General features: G+C 32.7%; 2 protein-coding genes across 3 annotated transcripts; both read left to right on the forward strand.

Annotated features, from left to right (window-relative positions):
• Window positions 1-10998: 10998 nt before the first annotated feature.
• LOC11427517 (receptor like protein 27) lies at window positions 10999-14351 on the forward strand. The gene has a single exon (XM_003616366.4). The coding sequence runs from the start codon at window positions 11054-11056 to the stop codon at window positions 14117-14119; it is 3066 nt and encodes a 1021-aa protein (XP_003616414.2). The 5' UTR covers window positions 10999-11053; the 3' UTR covers window positions 14120-14351.
• Window positions 14352-19152: 4801 nt separating this feature from the next.
• LOC11433185 (receptor like protein 22) lies at window positions 19153-22079 on the forward strand. 2 transcript variants are annotated; one of them, XM_024783318.2, is made up of 2 exons: window positions 19153-19388; window positions 19487-22079. In XM_024783318.2, exons 1-2 carry the CDS (start codon window positions 19296-19298, stop codon window positions 21890-21892), a joined length of 2499 nt encoding a protein of 832 aa, XP_024639086.1. In that variant the 5' UTR covers window positions 19153-19295; the 3' UTR covers window positions 21893-22079. The 2 variants fall into 2 exon arrangements, with proteins under 2 accessions (XP_024639086.1, XP_024639087.1); XM_024783319.2 differs by having other exon boundaries at window positions 19300-19388; window positions 19495-22079.
• Window positions 22080-22311: the final 232 nt, after the last annotated feature.

A 22311-nucleotide genomic window follows, 5' to 3' on the forward strand; every position in this document is an offset into this window, starting at 1 on the left:
ACTACTATTATAATAGATAAACCTGGTAATGGTTTCAGATGCATAAAGTCGATGAAGTTGAAACGTAAAAACACAAATTCAAGAAAATGCATATGTCCATTTAGGTTGCGTGGTTATTTTAGTGTAAAAAACTACAAAGTTTTAGTGTTGTTTCAGGATTGTATAATCATATGATGGAGTGAAAGTAATCATTGTGATATTGCATAGACAAACTCAACATAATCTATTTCATCAATAACAAAAACAACACTAAAATAAAAAAACAAAATACCAAGTTATTAGGACTTACTTGTTGTGTTGTTGAAGAAATGTGGCAAAAGAGAAGTGCAATCTGGTATGTTTAGTTAGGAATCAAAATTTGGATGAAGAAGTAAGTTTAGGTGAACGAATAGTGTTTTGAAACTTTTAAAAGATAAAAATCGTAACTGACAGATTAGTTTTCTATTCGAGGGATAACACCCAAAACACATCCAACAAAAGATAACTTCCGAATGGTTCGGGTCGAATCTCCCGAACACTATTAGCAGGGGAAAAATTGAAATTTAAGAGGGCCTGAGAGCAACTCGGGGGGAGGGGGGTGTCAAAAAAACAATATTCAATGCATAAAGCAAAGCTAGACCGACTATCAGTTTAGCTACCTAATCTAACGGGCCAATGCATTCTTTTTTTGTTGAAAGTTGCTCTTCCCACTTGTAAAATTGCTAGAAAAACACATGGGGGGGGGGGGGTGTCAAAAAACAATCTTCAATGCATAAAGCAAAGCTAGACTGACTACCAGTTTTAACTACCTAATCTAACGGGCCAATGCATTTTTTTTGTTGAAAATTGCTCTTCCCACTTGTAAAATTGCTAGAAAAACACATGTAAGTTAAACATTTGACCTCAACTGTAGTTAACTACCATCAACGATCGCAACAGTGGTTAACTGCAATTGCCTCCTCCACGATAGTTAACTACTGTTGTGATTGAATTTTTCCTAAAACCAGCAGACCTACTCCTAGCTCACTATCAAGGCCGTCCCTAGGTAATTAGGGGTTCGACTCTCATGTAAAAATAGGCCCCCAATAAAATAAAAACATATACTTTTTTTTAAAATAGCAATTATCTATTTAAATTGAAAATAAGATCTTTAAAGACTAAAAAAAGGTGTTTATTGTAACTAATACATAAAAGATCAATATTCTAATCAATAATATAAAAATACAATTCAAGTGAATATCTTTATCAATCTTCTAGGTTATATTATTCACAAAAAAAAAATCTTCTAGGTTATATTTTTCCTTAGTTTGTACAAAGCCAAAAATAAAAGGTTTATAATGTTTTTTTTTAGAGAATAATTATAATGTTTGTTCTTGCAAATAAAAAAATTATAATATTTGTTGTTAGAGTTTAACTATCTTATACAATAAGCATGGGCCAAAAATTACAAGAAGTGTTCTAACAAAATAAGAAAAAAAATATTATATTATGTTTTCATTTGTAAATATATAATCAAAGCCTTGTCATACTAAAAAATATTAATTATAGAAGCAAAAAGGAAAAGAAAGGAAGAAAAAGGAAAAGAAAATCATAAAATGTGAGTGTTGAACCCATGACCAAAGCATTATCAGCTTACTATTGTAACACTAGGCTACTTCAGCCAACATAATATATAACTAACGCTAAATATATTTATTATTTTTTACTGGGCTATAAATTTTTATATGAGACACATACCTTAGGGAGGTCCAGCTCCATTGAGCTGTTCGCACCCCTAAGGGCCGGTCCTGCTCACTATTCATTCATTAACTTTTTTATCTCATTAACAAAAAACCCCCAAAAGTGTAATTTTCCCCCCAATCTTTATCTCAAATCATTAAAGAAGGATTGTTAGAAGACTTCTACACACATTTGACGTTAATAAACAAGTAATGCATCTTTTAACCGATTTACATTTGAAGGATTTTTCGTCATATTTTTGTTGTTTCTGAAATGCACACGCAAGTAGTTAATTACCGTTGACATCAAACTGTAGTTAACTACCGTTGGTAGAACGGTTGTAAGTTGCAGTTGGGAGAACTACACTATTTTCTTCTTTTGGCGTTAAATATTAATTAAATATTTTTGCGATGCTATGTTGTTTATTTATAATTATGGTTAAGAATGTGGATGATGATTCTGCGAGGTACAATAGTTTTTCCACTAATCTTCTGTAGCTAAATACATCTTCAAAAGGTTTTGAACTGTCTTGATGTAATTTAAGAGAAGGATCAAGAGATATTTGAACTGGTTTTGAGCCAAGCAACCCAGTGTCATTCAAGTGGATCAAGACAATACTTCCTTTGGAATATACTGATTCCTGTTTTGGAGTGAGCTACTTTTATGCCCAAAAATTATTTAAGCTTTCGAAGATCTTTAATCTTGAATACTGCATCAAGAGTAGCTTTAATTATGTCTATCTTAGTCATATGATTTCATGGCAATAACATCATCTCCATATACAATGTCTTACCCCACACATAACCTTCCATCTGTTGTGGGGTTTCATCGTCTAAACCTTAATATCCTACTTTGTTAATTTTTTTTTACGTGTAAACAAAGATTTATGACCTTGCCTAAAAAAAATTTCACCAAAAAATTTAATTTTAAAAAATCTTTTATTTGATTACAAATATAAAAATATTTCAAAAAATAAAGGGTTTATTGTTCAAATTGAATATGTAATATACTGCGAAGTCTAAAAAATTGAGATTCTTCTTATTTTTTAGGCCAAATACCTTTTTTTGGTCCTTTTCTTTAAGTTTCAATTATGTCCTTAATTTGTTAATTTATTAGACTATTACCCTTTTAAGGACCTATTTGAAACTTAAAAAACTTAAAGGACTAATCTCATATGCTTGTCAAACTTAAAGTACCTCAAATGGTATTTAGCCTATTGATGGGATAAAACCGCAAGTGCACGGTTCTACCGAAGTAGTAAAAATAGAGTGTCGTTCCAACATGGAGTTGTTCAATTTAACTAACTTTTAGAAGATGATTAGAAGAAAGTTCAGTTTGAAACGGTTTGATTTTTAACGGAAGAAAATAATAATAAAAAGAGTCTTGGGATTATTGGTTCATCATAATAATGAATCCTTCACAAACAAACCCTAAACCTTAAACTTTATATTTGACCTACTTTCTAAAGACAAGTTTCTCTTTAGCGTATCAAAGCTTCTCTTTAGCGTATCAAAGCTTCTCTCGAGTCAGTGAGTGTGTTCCTTTAGCAACCACGCCTATTCCCATGGTTGATTGCTATTAGAATCCTTGAAGAACGAAACTTTATATGTCTCAAGGTTTGCTAGACTATTCTCATGTTTCGCAACCCTTGTCTAATTTCACTTGTTCCAATATCAAAGCTCCGCGTTCGCTTTATGAATTGATATTTGAGATGATGAATTAACAATTACTAAACCCTCCGCGTTCGCTTCTTAGTTTGTTAATTATTAATTCATTATAAAAACAGTGAAATTAGATTTATATAAAATTAGGGTTTATGGTTTGGTTTGATTAGGATTACGTCATTAGACTTATCCAACAATCCCAAGACAAGAAGAGTCCACTCACTCATGTTCATCGTAGACATAGAAGGGAAGAAGAAGAACATAAAGTAAATAACAAAGGAATAAAGAAATAACTTTTTATTAAGAAAGACAATTGTCACTTATTGAATTCCAAGAACAAAAGATGAATTGTTGTGACAGCTAGCTACTCTATTTATAGTTTTATGACGAGTTAAGACCTAAGCAATACATCACTAGAATGTTCCACAAGAAACCATGGGCTTTTAGGTCAAAATAGGTAGCTTGTTTCTAAAGCAAAAGTAGCAAAAGAGCATCCTGAAGCTTGGCACGGCCGTGCTGCTGGTGGCACGGGCCGTGCCTCCTCTCTGACTTGGGGAGTGACATATTTTTGTCCCATATTTTCGTATTTTCATCCCGAATCAGCTTCTAATCCTCTTTCTTTTGCTCCAAGACTCAATCTATCAAATATTCGTTCCTGAAATATAATAACTTGCAATTGAAGTAAAATAGTTCTAAAAGGAAATAATATTTAAATAAAACGAAATGAAATCTAAATAAAACGGACTCAAATATTATATTAAAACTACTGATTATTGACTCATCACCTATTTTGTACTTCTTATGTTTCCCTATAGACACAAATTCTAGAAAAATGACCTAGAGGTGAAATTTTTTTCATGATTTTTGGTAGGCATGATTATGACGTTAAAATATGATTTTTTCACATAAAATTAGAAATTTTCAACTAAAGACGAATTAATTATGAATTTTTCATAGTGAAAAACTCAAAAAACAAAATAACAAAACCTAGAAATTAAATTTTGAGTTTATTTTTACAAAAACCGGTCTAGAAATGGGTCTAGAAATGATTGATACCTTTTATAAAGAACAATTAGCAAGCATTGAAAGAAACGGACAAACATGATATGCACTTTAAAAACTTATAAAACTTGACATGCTACTGGTATTTGTCGATGTGAGACTATCTTTATGTTTTAAAACAGAAAGAAACATAATAAACAAGAACATAATAAACATAATAGACCATGCATGCATATAATATTAATACCTATAAACTATAATAAATCCAGTCTTATAATAACACTATAGAAGGATCATTAGATTCTTGATCTTTCAAAATATCTTGTGGAACACTTATGTCATTCACTTTGATAGCGCAGCTATGGAAGCTTGTTGCCTAAGCAACTGTTTTAGGGTTTCTAGGGTCTTTGTGATGTTTGTGAATTAGAGAGATTAAGAAGAATAATGAAAGATAAGAATGAAGTAATGAGTTTGTATTATTGAGATATGTAAAACCATACAAGGAATGAACTTGTGTTAACTTTACTTGAAGCACAAGTAAGTAACAACTCTAACAACTATAAGCTAGATAATAGGAATTTTGTAACAACTTCATAACAAACTAAAACTCCTAATGTGATTAACCAACTAGTATGATTATATCACTTAACAAACTTGAATTAGCAAAACAAACTAACACACTTGTCCAGTTGCCAAGTTAAGCAAGAACTCTGCTGCATTCATCGGTATTTCTGGGATGAAAAGTACTACATTTGACTTGGCAAAAAAAAAAAAAAAAGGTACTACATTGTGTCTCTAGCTTTCACATAATAAACACGATAGCCTTCTGATATCAGAAAAAGTTTGTCACACTTGCATTAAGCAAACATTTGTATGTTTCCGCAAAAGCCTCTTAGACTCAACCGAAGATTACTACCATTCTTATAATCCATTATAATATGATTTTGAGTGAATTTTCATGAATTTTTGTAGGCAAGTTTATCATTATAATATGTTTTTTCACGTATTAATTATGAATTTTCATTGTAAAAAAAACAAAAAATGGGTATAAAATAAATAGAGAGAATTTACAAAAACCTGCGAAATCGATTAAAAAGAACCAATGAAGAGTGGTCGATTATTTATTAATAATTAGTATCTTTCTCTATTTTAAATTAATTTAGAACAATTAATAATCCATCATTCCTCAAAAGTCCATGACATGAAATGCACTCTCAAGATTATAAAACTTAACATACTACTGGTGCTTGTCGATGTGAGACTATCTTCATGCATAAAAAATGTTTCAGCAGCCCTTTCTTAAGCAAAGCATTTATCCACCATCTTATCCGTTTTGAATGCATTACTGCACTCTATCTTTTATCTCAATCTCTCAATCCTTTTTTTTTTTTTTTTTTTTTTTTTTTTTTTTTTTTTTTTTTTTTAAATTTTGCTTTGCTTTCTATGTTTTACTTTCTAGAACTTAATTATTATTATTTTTTTGAAAAATTCTTCAACTTAATTAGTGGCGCTGTAAGTATGGAGTGTAGGTTTTCAACATCATTGTCCTGTTCTACTTATCATTGACTTAATATGTGATCCTCAAAGACCAATGTATTTAGTTATTTGATTTGAGAAAGACCCATGAAAACAAATATTTTTAACCTTGCCTTAAAAAAAAATTGACGAAATTTTTTGATTTTATAAAATCTTTTATTTGATTACAGATATAAAAATGTTTCAAAAAATAAAGGGGTAATTGTCCAAATTGAATATTATACACAAAGTCTAACAAATAACCCTCCAATTTAAGGTTCTTCTTATGAGAAAAGTGACCTAAAGCAGGGGCGGATCCACACTGAAACATGGTGTGGCAGTTGCCACACCAGATTATTCCTCTTTTTTTTCATATACTTGACTTAAATTATTATATATATAATATAAGTCGCAAACATATTAGAACTTCTTTCTTGGCTTAGTGGTATGTGCGGATGGATGAATTGTGAATGTGTTGAGTTTGATTCCTGGTGTGTTGCTATTTTGATGTTTTTTTTTAAATTATTTGTATTAAAAAAGGGTGTTGCTGGGAATCGAACTAGTAACAACAAGGTAAAATGCAGTCACCCAAACCACTTATCTATAACATTTAAGTTATCAAAGTTTTACTTTGTTAATATATATAGTTGCTTTGAAAGTTTTGCCACACCAATATCAAATGTCTAGATCCGCCCATGCCTAAAGGTACAATTTTTTCATGATTCTTTGTAGATATGTTTATAACGTTAAAATATGATTTTTTTTCACTTAAAATTAGAAATTTCTAACTATAGACGAATTAATTATGAATTTTTATAGTGAAAGAATTCAAAAAAACAAAACGACGGAACCTAAAAATCAAATTTTAAGTTTTTTTTTTTTTTTTTTTTTTTTTTTTTTTTGCGCAGAACCCATGTAAAATACATAGAAAGGATTTACAAAAATCTACAAAATTTCAATTAAAAACATGCAAAATCGAATTTGGATTTTTCAACGAAGACATTTAAAATTGCAATTATGTTTGATTTAACAAATTCAAATGAATGTGGAACAAAAATGTAATTAATTACATAAACAAAGTAATAAAAAGGAGACAGAAGAGTGATTATTAACTACTTTTTTAATAGAAGAATTAATATTAATAACAATTCTTAAGGAATCATTATCATTAGATGCACCTTGAAGCTTATAAAATTTGACATACTGCTGGTGTTTATCGATGTGGGACTATGCTTTTATGTTTAAAAGAAAGAAACACAAAAAAGAATAATTCAGCAGCCCATTTCCTAAGCAAGCATTTATCCACCACCTTATCTGCACTCTATCTCTTCTCTTAATCTCTCAATCCTTTTTTTTTATTTTTCTTTGCTTTTTATGTTTTACTTTCCAGAACTTAATTATTATTATTTTTATGTTTGAAAAATTCTAGAACTTAAATATTGAAACTCGCAGTTTATGCATTTTAAGTTTTGATTTCCAAATGCATCAATATTATATATATTGAACTTAACTTAATGTTGATGTAATATATTAAGTAACTCGCATGCAAACATGTCATTGAACATGTAGGTGCCACATTGGTTATCTCAAATGCGTAAAGTTATGGACAATTATGAAAATTACATGTTTCGAATTTATTGTTTGTCATTTTCAGAAAATTCTTTGTTTTAAACTGATGAATTCTGTAGCAGTTAGGGATAGTTTGTTTTCTTGTTTGTTTTTTGTGAAGCTGAGAAACATTCTATAGTTCATTTTATCATTGACAACTCCAAAGGTTGTTTTACTTGTATGATTGTGATAATTTTGCAGCATGAAAATATTAAAGCCAGAGAAGGAGATTCGAAATTCTGAGACATAATTAGTTTCTGGTATCCGGATTAGTTTTTTTTTTTTCACATCAACTATGCAGACAACGACACTAGTTTCTGGTATCCAACTATGCAGACTATTGCTTGCTTGACTACTGGTTCAATGTTAGTGAGCCGAATATCTTCTTTAAGTACATGAACTGTGCACTTGAAGATGAATGATATCAAGAAAGTTGTTGGTATAAGGTATCTGCTTCTGTCAAGCTTCTATGCTTATCACACATCTGCATCACTTAATTCCCAAAAAATTTTCATTTGGAATATAGTGTGAAGTTATTTATTCTCTCTTGTCACCAATTCATCATTCTATTTTAAGTACTTAACACTTTTGTTTTGTGTCTCACAAGTTGTGCTACATGCTGTATATATTTTCTACCTTAGACATACAACTAATTATCTTAGAAATAATTTATTGTGAATTAAGAACCAGTGCGATGATTTCGTCTGTGATTTCTCTTTCCTATTGAATGCTATATAAAGTTTGATCCAATCATATTTTTTCTTTAGAAGCAGCTATACTGATGTCAGTTATGGAGCAGTTATTGAACTGCACACAAGCTGACAGGTTTCAGAAATTAACCACAGTGAAATCGCCAATGCTGTTGCAGTTCTGGACAAATAGTAGCATGAGACTTGAAGAATGTGAGGTGGAGTGCTTGAAGGATTGTTTTTGTAATACATATGCAAACTCTCTCATAAATGGAGGGTCTCATGGTTGCATGCTTTGGTTTGGAGACTTGATTGACATTAGGTTGCTTATAAGTGAAGATAGTGCACAACTTGATCTTTAAGTAAGGTTAGCTGCTTCATTAATAGGTATATGCAGCTAACCTTCTCGTGAATTTGTTAATATTCTTATTCAAAGGATAATAAGAGGTTCTTAGAGTTAAAAGAAAAACTTGTTAATATTCTTATTCAAAGGAATTGTTTTGGAAACAGAGAGCTAAAACGCACCGGATCAGGAGGGTGACTTGAATACTAAATATTTTCATATGTCAACAATGATGAGGATCAAGAAGAAGAAGGTAACTAAATTGGTTAACGATTGACGCGAGGAGGTTACTAGCCAAGAGGAGTTGTGTGATGTAGCCAAGAAATATTTTGATGAGTTGTTCAGGCCTAATGATGGTGTCCACAAACCTGTCTTGGAACTCATTCATAGTAGAGTTACTTTGGAATATAACCAGAGTCTGATACCTATTACAAAGAAAGGGCTTAAGCAAGATTTATTTCAAATGCATCAGGATAAGTCTCTTGGTCCAGACAGTTTCAATCCGACGTTCTTTCTTATGTTTTTGGTATCTTTGCGGTGATGATATTTTTGCAGCCGCTACATCATAGCTAGATCATGGATTTTTCCCAAACAACCTTAATGAGATGAATATCTGGCTTATTCCGAAGTGTGAAAATCCTATTTCCATGAGGGATTTGTGTCCTATCTAGTTGTGTAACGTCTTGTATAAAATGATTTCCAAACTTCTTGCTAACAGATTGAAATGCTGCCTTGACAAGTGTATTTCTCATGAAGAATATGCTTTCGTGGAGGCTATTGAAGTAATTCATGCCTCGAAAAGGGTGGAGTGGCGATGCAAGGGTGGAGTGGCGTATCTTGCAGAAACTGGACACTTTGGTGGCAATAATTCTCAAAGCAAGATACTTTCTTCACACATATTTTTTCTTGAAGCTGACATTAGTCACAGCCCTAGTTATGCCTAGCGTAGTATTTGGAATACTAGATATGTGATTTTACATGGTTGTAGATGGCGGATTGGTGATGGTAGTAATGTTAGAATCATGATGGATTCATTGCTCAGAGGAGACAAAGGAAAATGGCTGCAATCACACCAAAACCAAGGTGTGTTTAACATGCATGCTAATCAATTGATAGTAATTGGAGAGAGACATTGGGATATTGACAAAGTTCATAATTTTCACAGATGAAACTGCAAACTGTATACTCTATTTTCGCTGTCCCTTTATTTCATTCGCTGCATGAGGATAAGTTGGTTTGGGATGAGGATCGAAATAGTTGTTATTTGATTAAGTCGGGGTATAATCTGATAAGTTGGTTTGGTTGTCCAACTATATGTTGATGTTGACTGAAATGATTTGTGGAGTGTTTAGGCCCCACCGAAGGCCCGTCATTTGATATGGAGAACTTTTCGAGGCTGCATTCCGACTCGTCCACGTTTATAACTCGATGAGTTCAATGTACCCCTGGTTGTCCACTGTGAGATCATGATCTCGACGTGGAATTCCACATATTTTTCCATTGTACCAATATCAGACCTGTGGACATATCCAGAGAAGAAAGACCAAGGGAAGGTTGGATTAAGTGTAACGTTAATGCTACCTTCATTGCAACTTTTTCTTGCTCAAACAAACTGGAAATCTGCGAGATGTCAACAATCAAAGGGGAAGCAAAAACGCTTCTTGAAGCAATTCAAATGGCCATCAACAAGGGGCTCGAGAGAGTAGTGTTTGAACGCGACTCACAAGTAGTACTAAACTCTTTTAATTCTAGTTCACAAGGTGATTCAAAGTTTATTTCAATTATCTATAGTATTATTATTAATAGGCTGTCTTTGCATTCTAACTTTGAGGTGAAGTTCGTTAGACAACAAACAAATATGATTGCTCTACCCTGACAATGGTGGCCGTGTCTTAGACTAATTGCCAGTTGACGTATTGTTGAGATTATACCTCCTTGTATTGAACTCTTTTCAATTAATGATACAAGTTAAATTTGCTTTGGTATAAAAGTAAAAAAACTTTACCTTACTAACTTCACCGACTAAAAAATGAGTATGAATAAATTAGCAAGTCCCAATAAAACATGCATGGAATAGGGAAAAATCAGTTCTATTTAACATTCAATTTATTAAGATATTTTATTTATTTTTTAAATAAAGAATGTTACCTTTTTTATATATGAAAATGACAATAAGTTATCTTTTTTTTTTTCTTTTCATTATTTGCTTTTTAGTTTGTACAAGTATGTATATAACTGACAAAACGATATCACTATATATATAAAATTAGAAAAATATTTTTGAGTATTGATTTTGTCATGGTTTTTTATTCTTTTAAAATGATAAAAAATTAATATAGAGAGAACAGTTATAAGGGCTTCTGTTAGGTACCTAAAAGTAAACCATATCTGCAAAGTCAAGGCAGAAGTATTCTCACTTTTCACAAAGTCCTAACCGTGTTTCCAACACTTGCTTAAGTTGACTATGACCTTATGAAGTCGATCCAAACAACTTATATTGGTTTGGTTTTTCATTCTTTCAGCTAAAATTATCCATGGAGAAGTGCTTGCTTCTGTCTTTAATTCTTTTGTTCTTCCATTTTCCATCATTCTCTTCTTCATCTTCTTTCAACTCCTCCTTATGTCATCATGATGAGAGCTTTGCTTTGCTTCAGTTCAAGTCCTCCTTCACTATAGATACTCCTTGTGTTAAATCTCCTATGAAAACAGCAACATGGAAAAATGGGACTGATTGCTGCTCATGGCATGGTGTCACGTGTGACACCGTATCTGGTCACGTCATTGGCCTTAACCTTGGCTGTGAAGGCTTTCAAGGTATACTCCATCCTAATAGTACCCTTTTCCATCTTGCTCACCTTCAAATGCTCAACCTTTCGAACAATTATTTCTCTAACGATTTCTCTGGCTCCCATTTTCATTCTAAGTTTGGCGGGTTTATGAGTCTTACACATCTCGACTTGTCTTCTTGTTTCTTTCAAGATGAAATTCCTTCTCAAATCTCGGACCTTTCCAAATTACAATCACTTCATCTTTCTGGGAATGATAAGTTAGTTTGGAAAGAGACTACCTTGAAGAGACTTGTGCAAAACGCAACAAGTTTAAGGGAGCTGTTTTTGGATTATACAGACATGTCTTTGATAAGACCAAACTCCATAAACTTGCTCTTCAATCGATCTTTCTCTCTGGTTACTCTTAATCTTAGAGAGACAATCTTAAGTGGAAAATTGAAAAAGAGCATTCTTTGTTTACCAAGTATTCAAGAGCTAGATATGTCATATAATGACCACCTTGAAGGCCAACTTCCAGAATTGAGCTGTAGTACTTCTCTCATTACTTTGGATCTCTCAGGTTGTGGATTCCAAGGGTCAATTCCTCTGTCTTTTTCTAACCTTACACGTCTTGCCTCCCTACGTCTGTCAGGGAACCACCTAAACGGTTCAATTCCATCCACAATTTTAACCTTTTCACATCTTACCTTTCTGTATCTCGATGACAATGTACTCAATGGTCAAATCCCGGATTCTTTTCATCTGTCAAACAAATTTCAAATAATAGATTTGAGTGGTAACAAGATTGGAGGTGAACTACCAACATCACTTTCAAACCTTCGACATCTCATTAACTTGGATCTTTCATACAATTCATTAAGCGGTCAAATTCCAGATGTATTTGGCGGGATGACCAAACTGCAAGAACTCCGTCTATATTCAAACAATTTAGTAGGACAAATTCCACTTTCCTTATTTAAGTTGACTCAACTTGTTAGATTCGATTGTTCATATAATAAATTAAGAGGTCCATTGCCAAATAAAATTACAGGTTTTCAACAGCTAGTTCGTTTTCGTTTAAATGACAACCGTCTAAACGGAACAATTCCTTCCTCTTTGTTATCTTTGCCTCGTTTGCTAAATTTATATCTATCAAACAATCAACTTACAGGGCATATCAGTGCAATCTCGTCCTATTCGTTAGAGGCTCTAAATCTAGGCGGTAACAAGCTACAAGGCAATATTCCAGAATCAATTTTCAACCTTGTAAATTTAGCTGTATTAGATCTATCATCAAACAACTTGAGTGGTGTTGTCAATTTTCAACACTTTGGCAAACTTCAAAATTTGTATTCTTTGTCCCTTTCACAGAATACACAATTATCACTAACCTTTGAATCCAATGTCAGTTACAATTTTTCTCATCTAAGGGAATTGGATTTGTCTTCTATCAACTTGACAAACTTTCCCATATTATCAGAAAAATTCCTAAGTTTGGATTATTTTGATTTGTCCAATAACAATCTTAATGGAAGGGTGCCAAATTGGTTGTTTGAAACAGCAGAATCTTTGAACCTCTCTCAAAATTGCTTCACTTCAATAGACCAAATCTCAAGGAATGTTGATCAGCTTGGTAGTCTTGATCTTAGTTCTAACTTACTGGAAGGTGATATCTCTTTGTCGATTTGCAGTATGAAATCACTTCGATTTCTCAACTTGGCGCACAACAAATTGACCGGTATCATTCCACAATATCTTGCTAATTTATCATCCCTACAAGTCTTGGATCTACAAATGAATAGATTTTATGGCGCTTTGCCAAGTAACTTCTCAAAGTACAGTGACCTTCGGAGTCTGAATCTCAATGGCAACCATATAGAAGGTCATTTGCCTAAATCTTTGTCCCACTGTAAAACGCTGGAGTTTCTAAACCTCGGCAGCAACAAAATAGAAGACAAATTTCCTGACTGGATTCAAACTTTGCAAGATTTGAAAGTGCTAGTTTTACGAGATAATAAGTTGCATGGTCACATTGCCAATTTAAAGATCAAGAATCCATTTCCCAGTTTAGTTATTTTTGATATCTCGGGAAATAACTTTAGTGGTCCGCTACCACCGAAAGACTATTTCAAAAAGTATGAAGCCATGAAGGCTGTTACTCAAGTGGGAGAGAATACCAGTTTGCTATATGTACAAGATTCAGCAGGGTCCTATGATTCTGTGACTGTGGCAAACAAAGGGATCAATATGACATTGGTAAAAATTCCAATAAACTTTGTAAGTATTGATTTCTCAAGAAACAAGTTTAATGGAGGAATTCCAAATGATATAGGAGAACTTCACGCACTCAAAGGGCTTAACCTTTCACATAACAGACTCACTGGTCCTATTCCTCAATCCATACAAAACTTGACAAACTTGGAATCGTTGGATCTCTCGTCAAATATGCTCACTGGTATGATTCCTGCAGAATTAACCAATTTGAACAGTCTTGAAGTCTTGGATCTTTCCAATAACCATCTTGTGGGAGAAATACCTCAAGGAAAGCAATTCAATACATTTACAAATGATTCTTATAAAGGGAACTTGGGGTTATGTGGATTACCCTTGTCAAAGAAATGTGGACCGGAACAACATTCTCCACCTTCAGCCAACAACTTTTGGAGTGAAGAGAAATTTGGCTTTGGATGGAAACCAGTGGCAATTGGTTATGGATGTGGATTTGTGTTTGGAATAGGCCTTGGATATTATATGTTTTTAATTGGAAAGCCTAGATGGTTTGTGATGATATTTGGTGGTCATCCTAAGAGAAGAGTGAATAGGAGAACATAAGTGAGGAGAAACAATGGTCCAACCATGAATCAGATGGTGCAAATGTCATAGTTTTATTATTCTGGTTATTTTCTCTATTGTGTGTGTTAGTTTTTACTCTGTTTAAAATAAGTTTTGGTGTGAGTGTAACAATCTAGTCTTTTTTATTTGATCTAGCTAGTTTGATTTTTACTTAACTTATATGTGTATGCATCAACATGTGTTATATAATAAAATTCCAAGTTTATTTTTATGTTTGCATCTAGCTACTGTCTGAATGTCTGTGAGCCTATTGTTCTTTTGGTGGATGCTCACCAGATACAAACACGCGCACGCGCGCACATTACTACACTACATAACATTGTTTATAACTCAGATTTGAAGAAGTTTTTGAGCCAGAAAGTGTGGTAAGAACTCCTGGATTACCCGCAGTCACCTCAGAGTCGTAAAATGCAATGTTGGATCACTGAAACTGGTTTCCTATTTTGCCATGCATTTTTGTTTCCTGGCTAATCCGTAGCAGTAATAAGATGATATTTTGACACTGTTGTGCTCTTTATCAATAATTAATTATATATTTGATGTCAAGAATTCTAACATAATTTTTGAGTAATATGTATGTGGTTCAGAATGGCAATGTATTTTGTTTACCCGACACCACAAGATTGGTTGATTGTATTCTAAGCATCATGGTCGATTAATTCATATTTTTATAACCTTTTTTTCTTTGCCTTTTTATTTTGCTTCTTTTCATCTAATCTTATTAGTACAAAATTGAGTTTTGCAAGTACACAAACAGAAAGACTTTGTTAATTAATCTTCTCTTCTTTTGGTGGTTTAAATCTAAATTTGTTGTCTTTAGTATCCGTTGCGAAGAAGATTTCTTTCTTAGACTTGGCTGAGTTTTGATGATAACAAACTCACATCACAAAAGAAGAAAACTATGGAGGCACAAGATGAAGATTAAGAATGAAGATTAGTGCATAAACTTCTGGGTTATACTCTTTGTAAGTATGGCACTTTATCTTTTGATTTATCATTCTTAACTTATGGAATAATTTAGAATGCTCAGAAAATAATTACAAACATTTTTTCTAAGTCCGCATATGAAGCAATGCCTAATATCTCTTGAAAATAAATCACACACTTACAATGGTATTTATTTAAAAGTGATTTTGCATGAAAAGCCATTATTAACAATGAAAACTGCATAACTGTTTTCTACATTCAAAAATATATTTTTCATGTTATCATACTCAATTATGATTTGTAAATGTGTGCACATCATGGGGCAACACAATTTTCTTTCTCAAGTACAAATCAATTTTAACATAGTAAATTTGATTTCAATGTGCTAATTGCATCAAGTGTCAAAACGGCTATTTTTTTTTCCATTGAAGGATTAACGGCTAATTTTCTTTTAAAGCACGTCATTGCCATATTTGTTTAAATACATATGATACTCATTTTTAAGAATAGGTTTCTTTTCAAATATGTTTCTATTCATTTGGTAATTCTTTTTTGAAACTTTTTAGCCTACACTTTAACTTTTATTAAAAAGTTTTCTGAGCACTAAGTCCATTTGTTAGAGTGATACTGATAAAGATATACACCCATATATTTGCTATTCTTCAACTACTTTGTTATAAAGTTTCTTGCCATTGTTGGTGAGAATTATTGTTTAAGATAGTGGGGGTGTTGTCTTGTGATTATTGTAAAAGGTTCTTTGATTCGGGAAAATTCAAAGTCCACCAAACATGTTTGGTGTTTGTGTTGTAATCAAGAGAGAGGGTTTTTTTCTTGTGTTTATGTTAGAAAGATTGTTAGGGGGGTCTTGAGGTGAGATTGCTTGCAACAAAGATTCTAACATAGTGAATTTCTTCGCGGGGTGTGAAAGGAGTGGACTGACCCTTAGGTTTAGAGGGGAACCAGTGCATTTTCTTCTACCCTTACTTTTTATTTTTCCGCATTCATATTAAGTTTCCGGAAAAATTATCAAGAACGCTAAACTTGCAAAAATTAACCAATATTCCTAGGTTACAAACTGAACTTACATCCGTTTCATAATTGATGCCAAAACCCTTTCTTATGTTTAGGAATTGACTAACGTTTTTATGTTTTGTTGAACTTTTGGCTTTCTTCTCAGACACGTCTTGTGCTGGGAAAATAGTCTGCTGGTAGTAATATTTCTCATTTTGTTGTTTTTCCCGTATTCGTCTCATAATTGGTGTCAAAACCCTTTCTTATGTTTGGGAATTGGTTAATGTTTTTATGTTTTGTTGCACTTTTGCTGTAACTTTTGTCTTTCTTCTCAGACACGTCTTGTGCTGGGAAGATAGTTTGTTGGTAGTAATATATCTCATTATGTCCTCTTAAAAAAGCATCATTGTTCAGTTATACGAATCATATATTGACTCAATATGCGATCCTCTAAGACCCATGTATTTATTTATTATTTATTAGACTGGAGTAAGAGTCAACTTTTCGTCAATAGATTGTTACACCCTTCACCTAACATTTCATTTGTTGTGGGGTTTCGTCGCCTAAACCTTAATCGCCTAACATGCTAACTATTTTTACGCGCAAAGAAATATTTTTGAGCATGCCTAAAAAAAAAAATTTGACCAAAATTTTTAATTTTTATAAAATCTTTTATTTATTACAAATATAAAAAGTTTCAAAAAATAAAGGGTTAATTGTTTAAATTGAATATATAATATACGCAAAGTCTAAAAAATAACCATGCATTTTAAGATTTTACTTATTTTTTACTTCTTATGTTTCTCTCTAGAAATAAATTCTAGAACAGTGATCTAGAGGTGGAATTTTTTCATAATTTTTTGTAGGCATGTTTATGATGTTAAAATATGATTTTTCATGTAAAATTAAAAATTTCTGAGTAGAGACGAATTAATTATGAATTTTCATAGTGAAAAAACTTAAAAAAAAAAACAACGGAACCTAAAAATCGAATTATGAGTTGATTTTTTTTTTACACAAAAATAAAATATATAGAGAGGATTTGCAAAAACCTGCAAAATTTAAATTTTGAAATTCAGCAAAATCATATGCAAAATCGAATTTGGATTTTTCAACAAAGACATGTAAAATTGCAATTTTTTATTTTATTTAACAAATTCAAATTAAGGTGGAACGAAAATGCAATTAATCATGTAAACAAATTAATAAAAAGAACACATAGAAAAAATAATAATAAAAGAGATCTGTTAAAGGAAAGATAATAATTAATAAAGAACGGTTATCAATCATAATCATTCCTATAGATCTATAAATATAGAATGCATTTGAAACTTATAAAACATGAAATGCTCCTCTTGTTTCTTTGTCAGATGTGGGACTATCTTCATGGTTTTAAGTTTAAAAGGAATTAATTTCACCAAATCAGACGTGTTCATCAGTAGAAACATCAATTTTGCAGCTCGGGAAGATCTTTCCAGAATTCTAGGAGTCCGTCATGTGTTAGGTACGGGTACATATTTGGGACTACCTATATGATTGGTAGAAGTAAAAAAACAATCTTCTCTTACATCAAGGGCCGTATTTGAAAGAAGATAAATTCATGGAGATGCCGCTCAGTAACAAAAGCAAGGAAGAAGGTGATGATTAAGTTCGTTTTACAAGCCACTTTATCTTATATTATGAGCACTTACATCATTCTGACCACTATTTTTATAAATGATATTGAAAGAATGCTAAATTCATTTTGGTGGGGAGGTGGTTCTAATAACAAAGGGATTCGTTGGATGATGTGGGATAGATTATCATGTCCTAAATGGCAAAATCAGAAGGTGGTATGATCTTTTTTGAAATTCCAAGCTTTCAACATGTTTATGGTGGCAACGTAAGGGTGGCGTATCTTGCAGAAACTGGACTCTTTGGTGGCAAAAATTCTCAAATCAATATACTTTCTCCACACATATTTTCTTGAAGCTGACATTAGTACTATGACATATCCAGGGAAGAAAGACCAAGGGAAGGTTTGATTAAGTATAACGTTAATGCGACCTTCATTGGAACTTTTTCTTGCTCAAACAAACTGGAAATCTGTGAGATGTCAACAATCAAAGGGGAAGCAAAAACGCTTCTTGAAGCAATTCAAATGGCCATCAACAAAGGGCTCGAGAGAGTAGTGTTTGAACGCGACTCACAAGTAGTACTAAACTCTATTAATTCTAGTTCACAAGGTGATTCAATGTTTAGTTCAATTATCTATAGTATTATTAATAGTCTGTCTTTGCATTCTAACTTTGAGGTGAAGTTTGTTAGACAACAAACAAAGATGATTGCTCTACCTTGACAATGGCGGCCCTTTTTTAGACTAATTGCGAGTTGCCGTATTGTTGAGATTATGTCTTTTCAATTAATGATACAAGTTAAGTTTGCTTTGGTAAAAAAGTAAAAAATACTTTAGCTTGCTAACTTCACCGACTAAAAAATGAGTATGAATAAATTAGCAAGTCCCAATAAAACATGCATGGAATAGGGAAAAATCAGTTCTACTTAACATTCAATTATAAGATATTTTATTTATTTTTTAAATAAAGAATGTTACCTCTTTTATATAAGAAAATGACAGTAAGTTATCTTTTTTTTTCATTATTTGGTTTTTAGTTTGTACAAGTCTGTATATAACTGACAAAATGATATCACTGTATATATAAAATTAGAAAAATGTTTTTATGAATATTAATTTTGTTATGGTTTTTTATTCTTTTAAAATGATAAAAAAATTAATATAGAGTGAACAATTATAGGGGCTTCTGTTAGGTACCTAAAAGTAAACAATCTCTGCAAAGTCAAGGCAGAAGTATTCTATGTCCCAAACAAAGAAAGTTCAATGCAGATTATTCTCACTTTTCACAAAGTCCTAACCGTGTTTTCCAACACTTGCTTAAGTTGACTATGACCTTATAGAGTCAATCCAAACAACTTATATTGGTTTGGTTTTTCATTCTTTAGCTATACTAACTACTTTCCACAAAATTATCCATGGAGAAGTGCTTGCTTCTGTCTTTAATTCTTTTGTTCTTCCATTTTCCATCATTCTCTTCTTCATCTTCTTTCAACTCCTCCTTATGTCATCATGATGAGAGCTTTGCTTTGCTTCAGTTCAAGTCCTCCTTCACTATAGATACTCCTTGTGTTAAATCTCCTATGAAAACAGCAACATGGAAAAATGGGACTGATTGCTGCTCATGGCATGGTGTCACGTGTGACACCGTATCTGGTCACGTCATTGGCCTTAACCTTGGTTGTGAAGGCTTTCAAGGTATACTCCATCCTAATAGTACCCTTTTCAATATTGTTCATCTCCAAACACTCAACCTTTCTAACAATGGTTTCTATGGTTCCTATTTTGATTCTAAGTTTGGCAGGTTTACGAGTCTTACACATCTTGACTTGTCTAATACTCATGTTGGCGGTGAAATTCCTTCTCAAATCTCATACCTTTCCAAATTACAATCACTTCATCTTTCTGGGCATTATGAGTTAGTTTGGAAAGAGACCACCTTAAAGAGACTTGTGCAAAACGCAACAAGTTTAAGGGAGCTGTTTTTGGATTATTCAGATATGTCTTCTTTAAGACATAACTCCATGGATGCGATCTTCAATCAATCTTCTCTCATTTCCTTGGATCTCACAGATTGTGAACTCCAAGGGCCTATTCCTCCATCTTTCTCCAACCTCACACGTCTTACTTTCCTAAGTCTTGCACAAAACAACTTGAACGGTTCAATCCCATCCTCATTTTCAAACCTTCAAAATCTCATCCACTTGTATCTTTCAGGCAATTCACTTAGCGGTCAAATCCCAGATGTATTTGGTAGGATGACCAAACTGCAAGTATTCTATCTAGCTTCTAACAAATTAGAAGGACAAATTCCATCTTCATTATTTAACTTGAATCAACTTGTTGATTTAGATTGTGCTTATAATAAATTAGAGGGTCCACTACATAATAAAATTGCAGGTTTTCAAAAGCTAATTTATTTGAGGTTAAATGACAACTTGCTAAATGGAACAATTCCTTCCTCCTTGTTATCTTTGCCTTCTTTGGTACTTCTGTATCTATCAAACAATCGACTTACAGGGCCTATCAGTGAAATCTCATCATATTCCTTAGAGTATCTATCTCTATGCAACAACAAGCTACAAGGTGATATTCCAAATTCAATTTTCAACCTTGCAAACCTAATTACACTATGTCTATCATCAAACAACTTGAGTGGTGTTGTCAATTTTCAAGACTTTACAAAACTTCAAAAATTGGATTCTCTGTCCCTTTCACATAATAGCCAATTATCACTAAACTTTGAATACAATGTTACTTACCATTTTTCTCAACTAACAAAATTGGATTTGTCTTCCTTGAGTTTGACTGAATTTCCTAAATTATTAGGAAAACTAGAATCACTTGATTTGTCCAATAACAAACTTAATGGAACAGTGTCCAATTGGTTACTTGAAACATCAAGATCTTTGAACCTCTCTCAAAACTTGTTCACATCAATAGACCAAATCTCAAGGAACAGTGACCAGCTCGGTGACCTTGATCTTAGTTTTAACTTACTTGTTGGTAACCTCTCTGTGTCAATTTGCAATTTGAGTTCCCTTGAATTTCTCAACTTGGGACACAACAATTTCACAGGTAACATTCCACAATGTCTTGCTAATTTACCATCCCTTCAAATTTTGGATCTACAAATGAACAACTTTTATGGCACTTTGCCTAATAACTTTTCAAAGTCCAGTAAACTTATTACTCTGAATCTCAATGACAACCAATTAGAAGGGTACTTTCCTAAATCTTTGTCCCACTGCGAAAACCTGCAAGTTCTAAATCTTCGCAACAACAAAATGGAAGACAAATTTCCTGTCTGGCTTCAAACTCTCCAATACTTGAAAGTGCTGGTTTTGCGAGACAATAAGTTGCATGGTCACATTGCCAATTTAAAGATCAGGCATCCATTTCCTAGTTTAGTTATTTTTGATATCTCAAGCAATAACTTTACTGGTCCGCTACCAAAAGCCTATTTAAAATATTTTGAAGCCATGAAGAAAGTTACTCAAGTTAAGGATGACGACAGTTTGTTATATATGGAAATGATGTTGAGTTATCGTGCAGACAATACTAAAGGTAATGTGAGTTACTATGATTCTGTGACTGTGACGACAAAAGGCATCAAAATGACACTGACGAAAATTCCAACAATGTTTGTAAGTATTGATTTCTCAAGAAACAAGTTTAATGGAGGAATTCCAAATGATATAGGAGAACTTCACGCACTCAAAGGGCTTAACCTTTCACATAACAGACTCACTGGTCCTATTCCTCAATCCATACAAAACTTGACAAACTTGGAATCGTTGGATCTCTCGTCAAATATGCTCACTGGTATGATTCCTGCAGAATTAACCAATTTGAACAGTCTTGAAGTCTTGGATCTTTCCAATAACCATCTTGTGGGAGAAATACCTCAAGGAAAGCAATTCAATACATTTACAAATGATTCTTATAAAGGGAACTTGGGGTTATGTGGATTACCCTTGTCAAAGAAATGTGGACCGGAACAACATTCTCCACCTTCAGCCAACAACTTTTGGAGTGAAGAGAAATTTGGCTTTGGATGGAAACCAGTGGCAATTGGTTATGGATGTGGATTTGTGTTTGGAATAGGCCTTGGATATTATATGTTTTTAATTGGAAAGCCTAGATGGTTTGTGATGATATTTGGTGGTCATCCTAAGAGAAGAGTGAATAGGAGAACATAAGTGAGGAGAAACAATGGTCCAACCATGAATCAGATGGTGCAAATGTCATAGTTTTATTATTCTGGTTATTTTCTCTATTGTGTGTTAGTTTTTACTCTGTTTAAAATAAGTTTTGATGTGAGTTTGACAATCTATCGACTCATTCTTATTTGATCTAGTTTTTATAACATTTTTTTCTTTGCCTTTTTGTTTTGCTTCTTTTCATCTAATTTAATCAGTACAAAATTGAGTTTTACAAGTACACAAACTGAAATGCCCAGAAAGTCCAACACTAGCAGGCAGCAGCATGAGCATTTCATTCATGTTTTGGATTTTCCAGGATGAAAATGGAGTTAGAGTTTTTGATTCTGTGTTATTATACTTCATCATTTTCGACATAATGGTAGTAGGCTTGAATAATTTCTTGAGAATGAGGAAAT

Source organism: Medicago truncatula, chromosome 5, assembly GCF_003473485.1.
Source record: "Medicago truncatula cultivar Jemalong A17 chromosome 5, MtrunA17r5.0-ANR, whole genome shotgun sequence".
Taxonomy (NCBI): Eukaryota; Viridiplantae; Streptophyta; class Magnoliopsida; order Fabales; family Fabaceae; genus Medicago; species Medicago truncatula.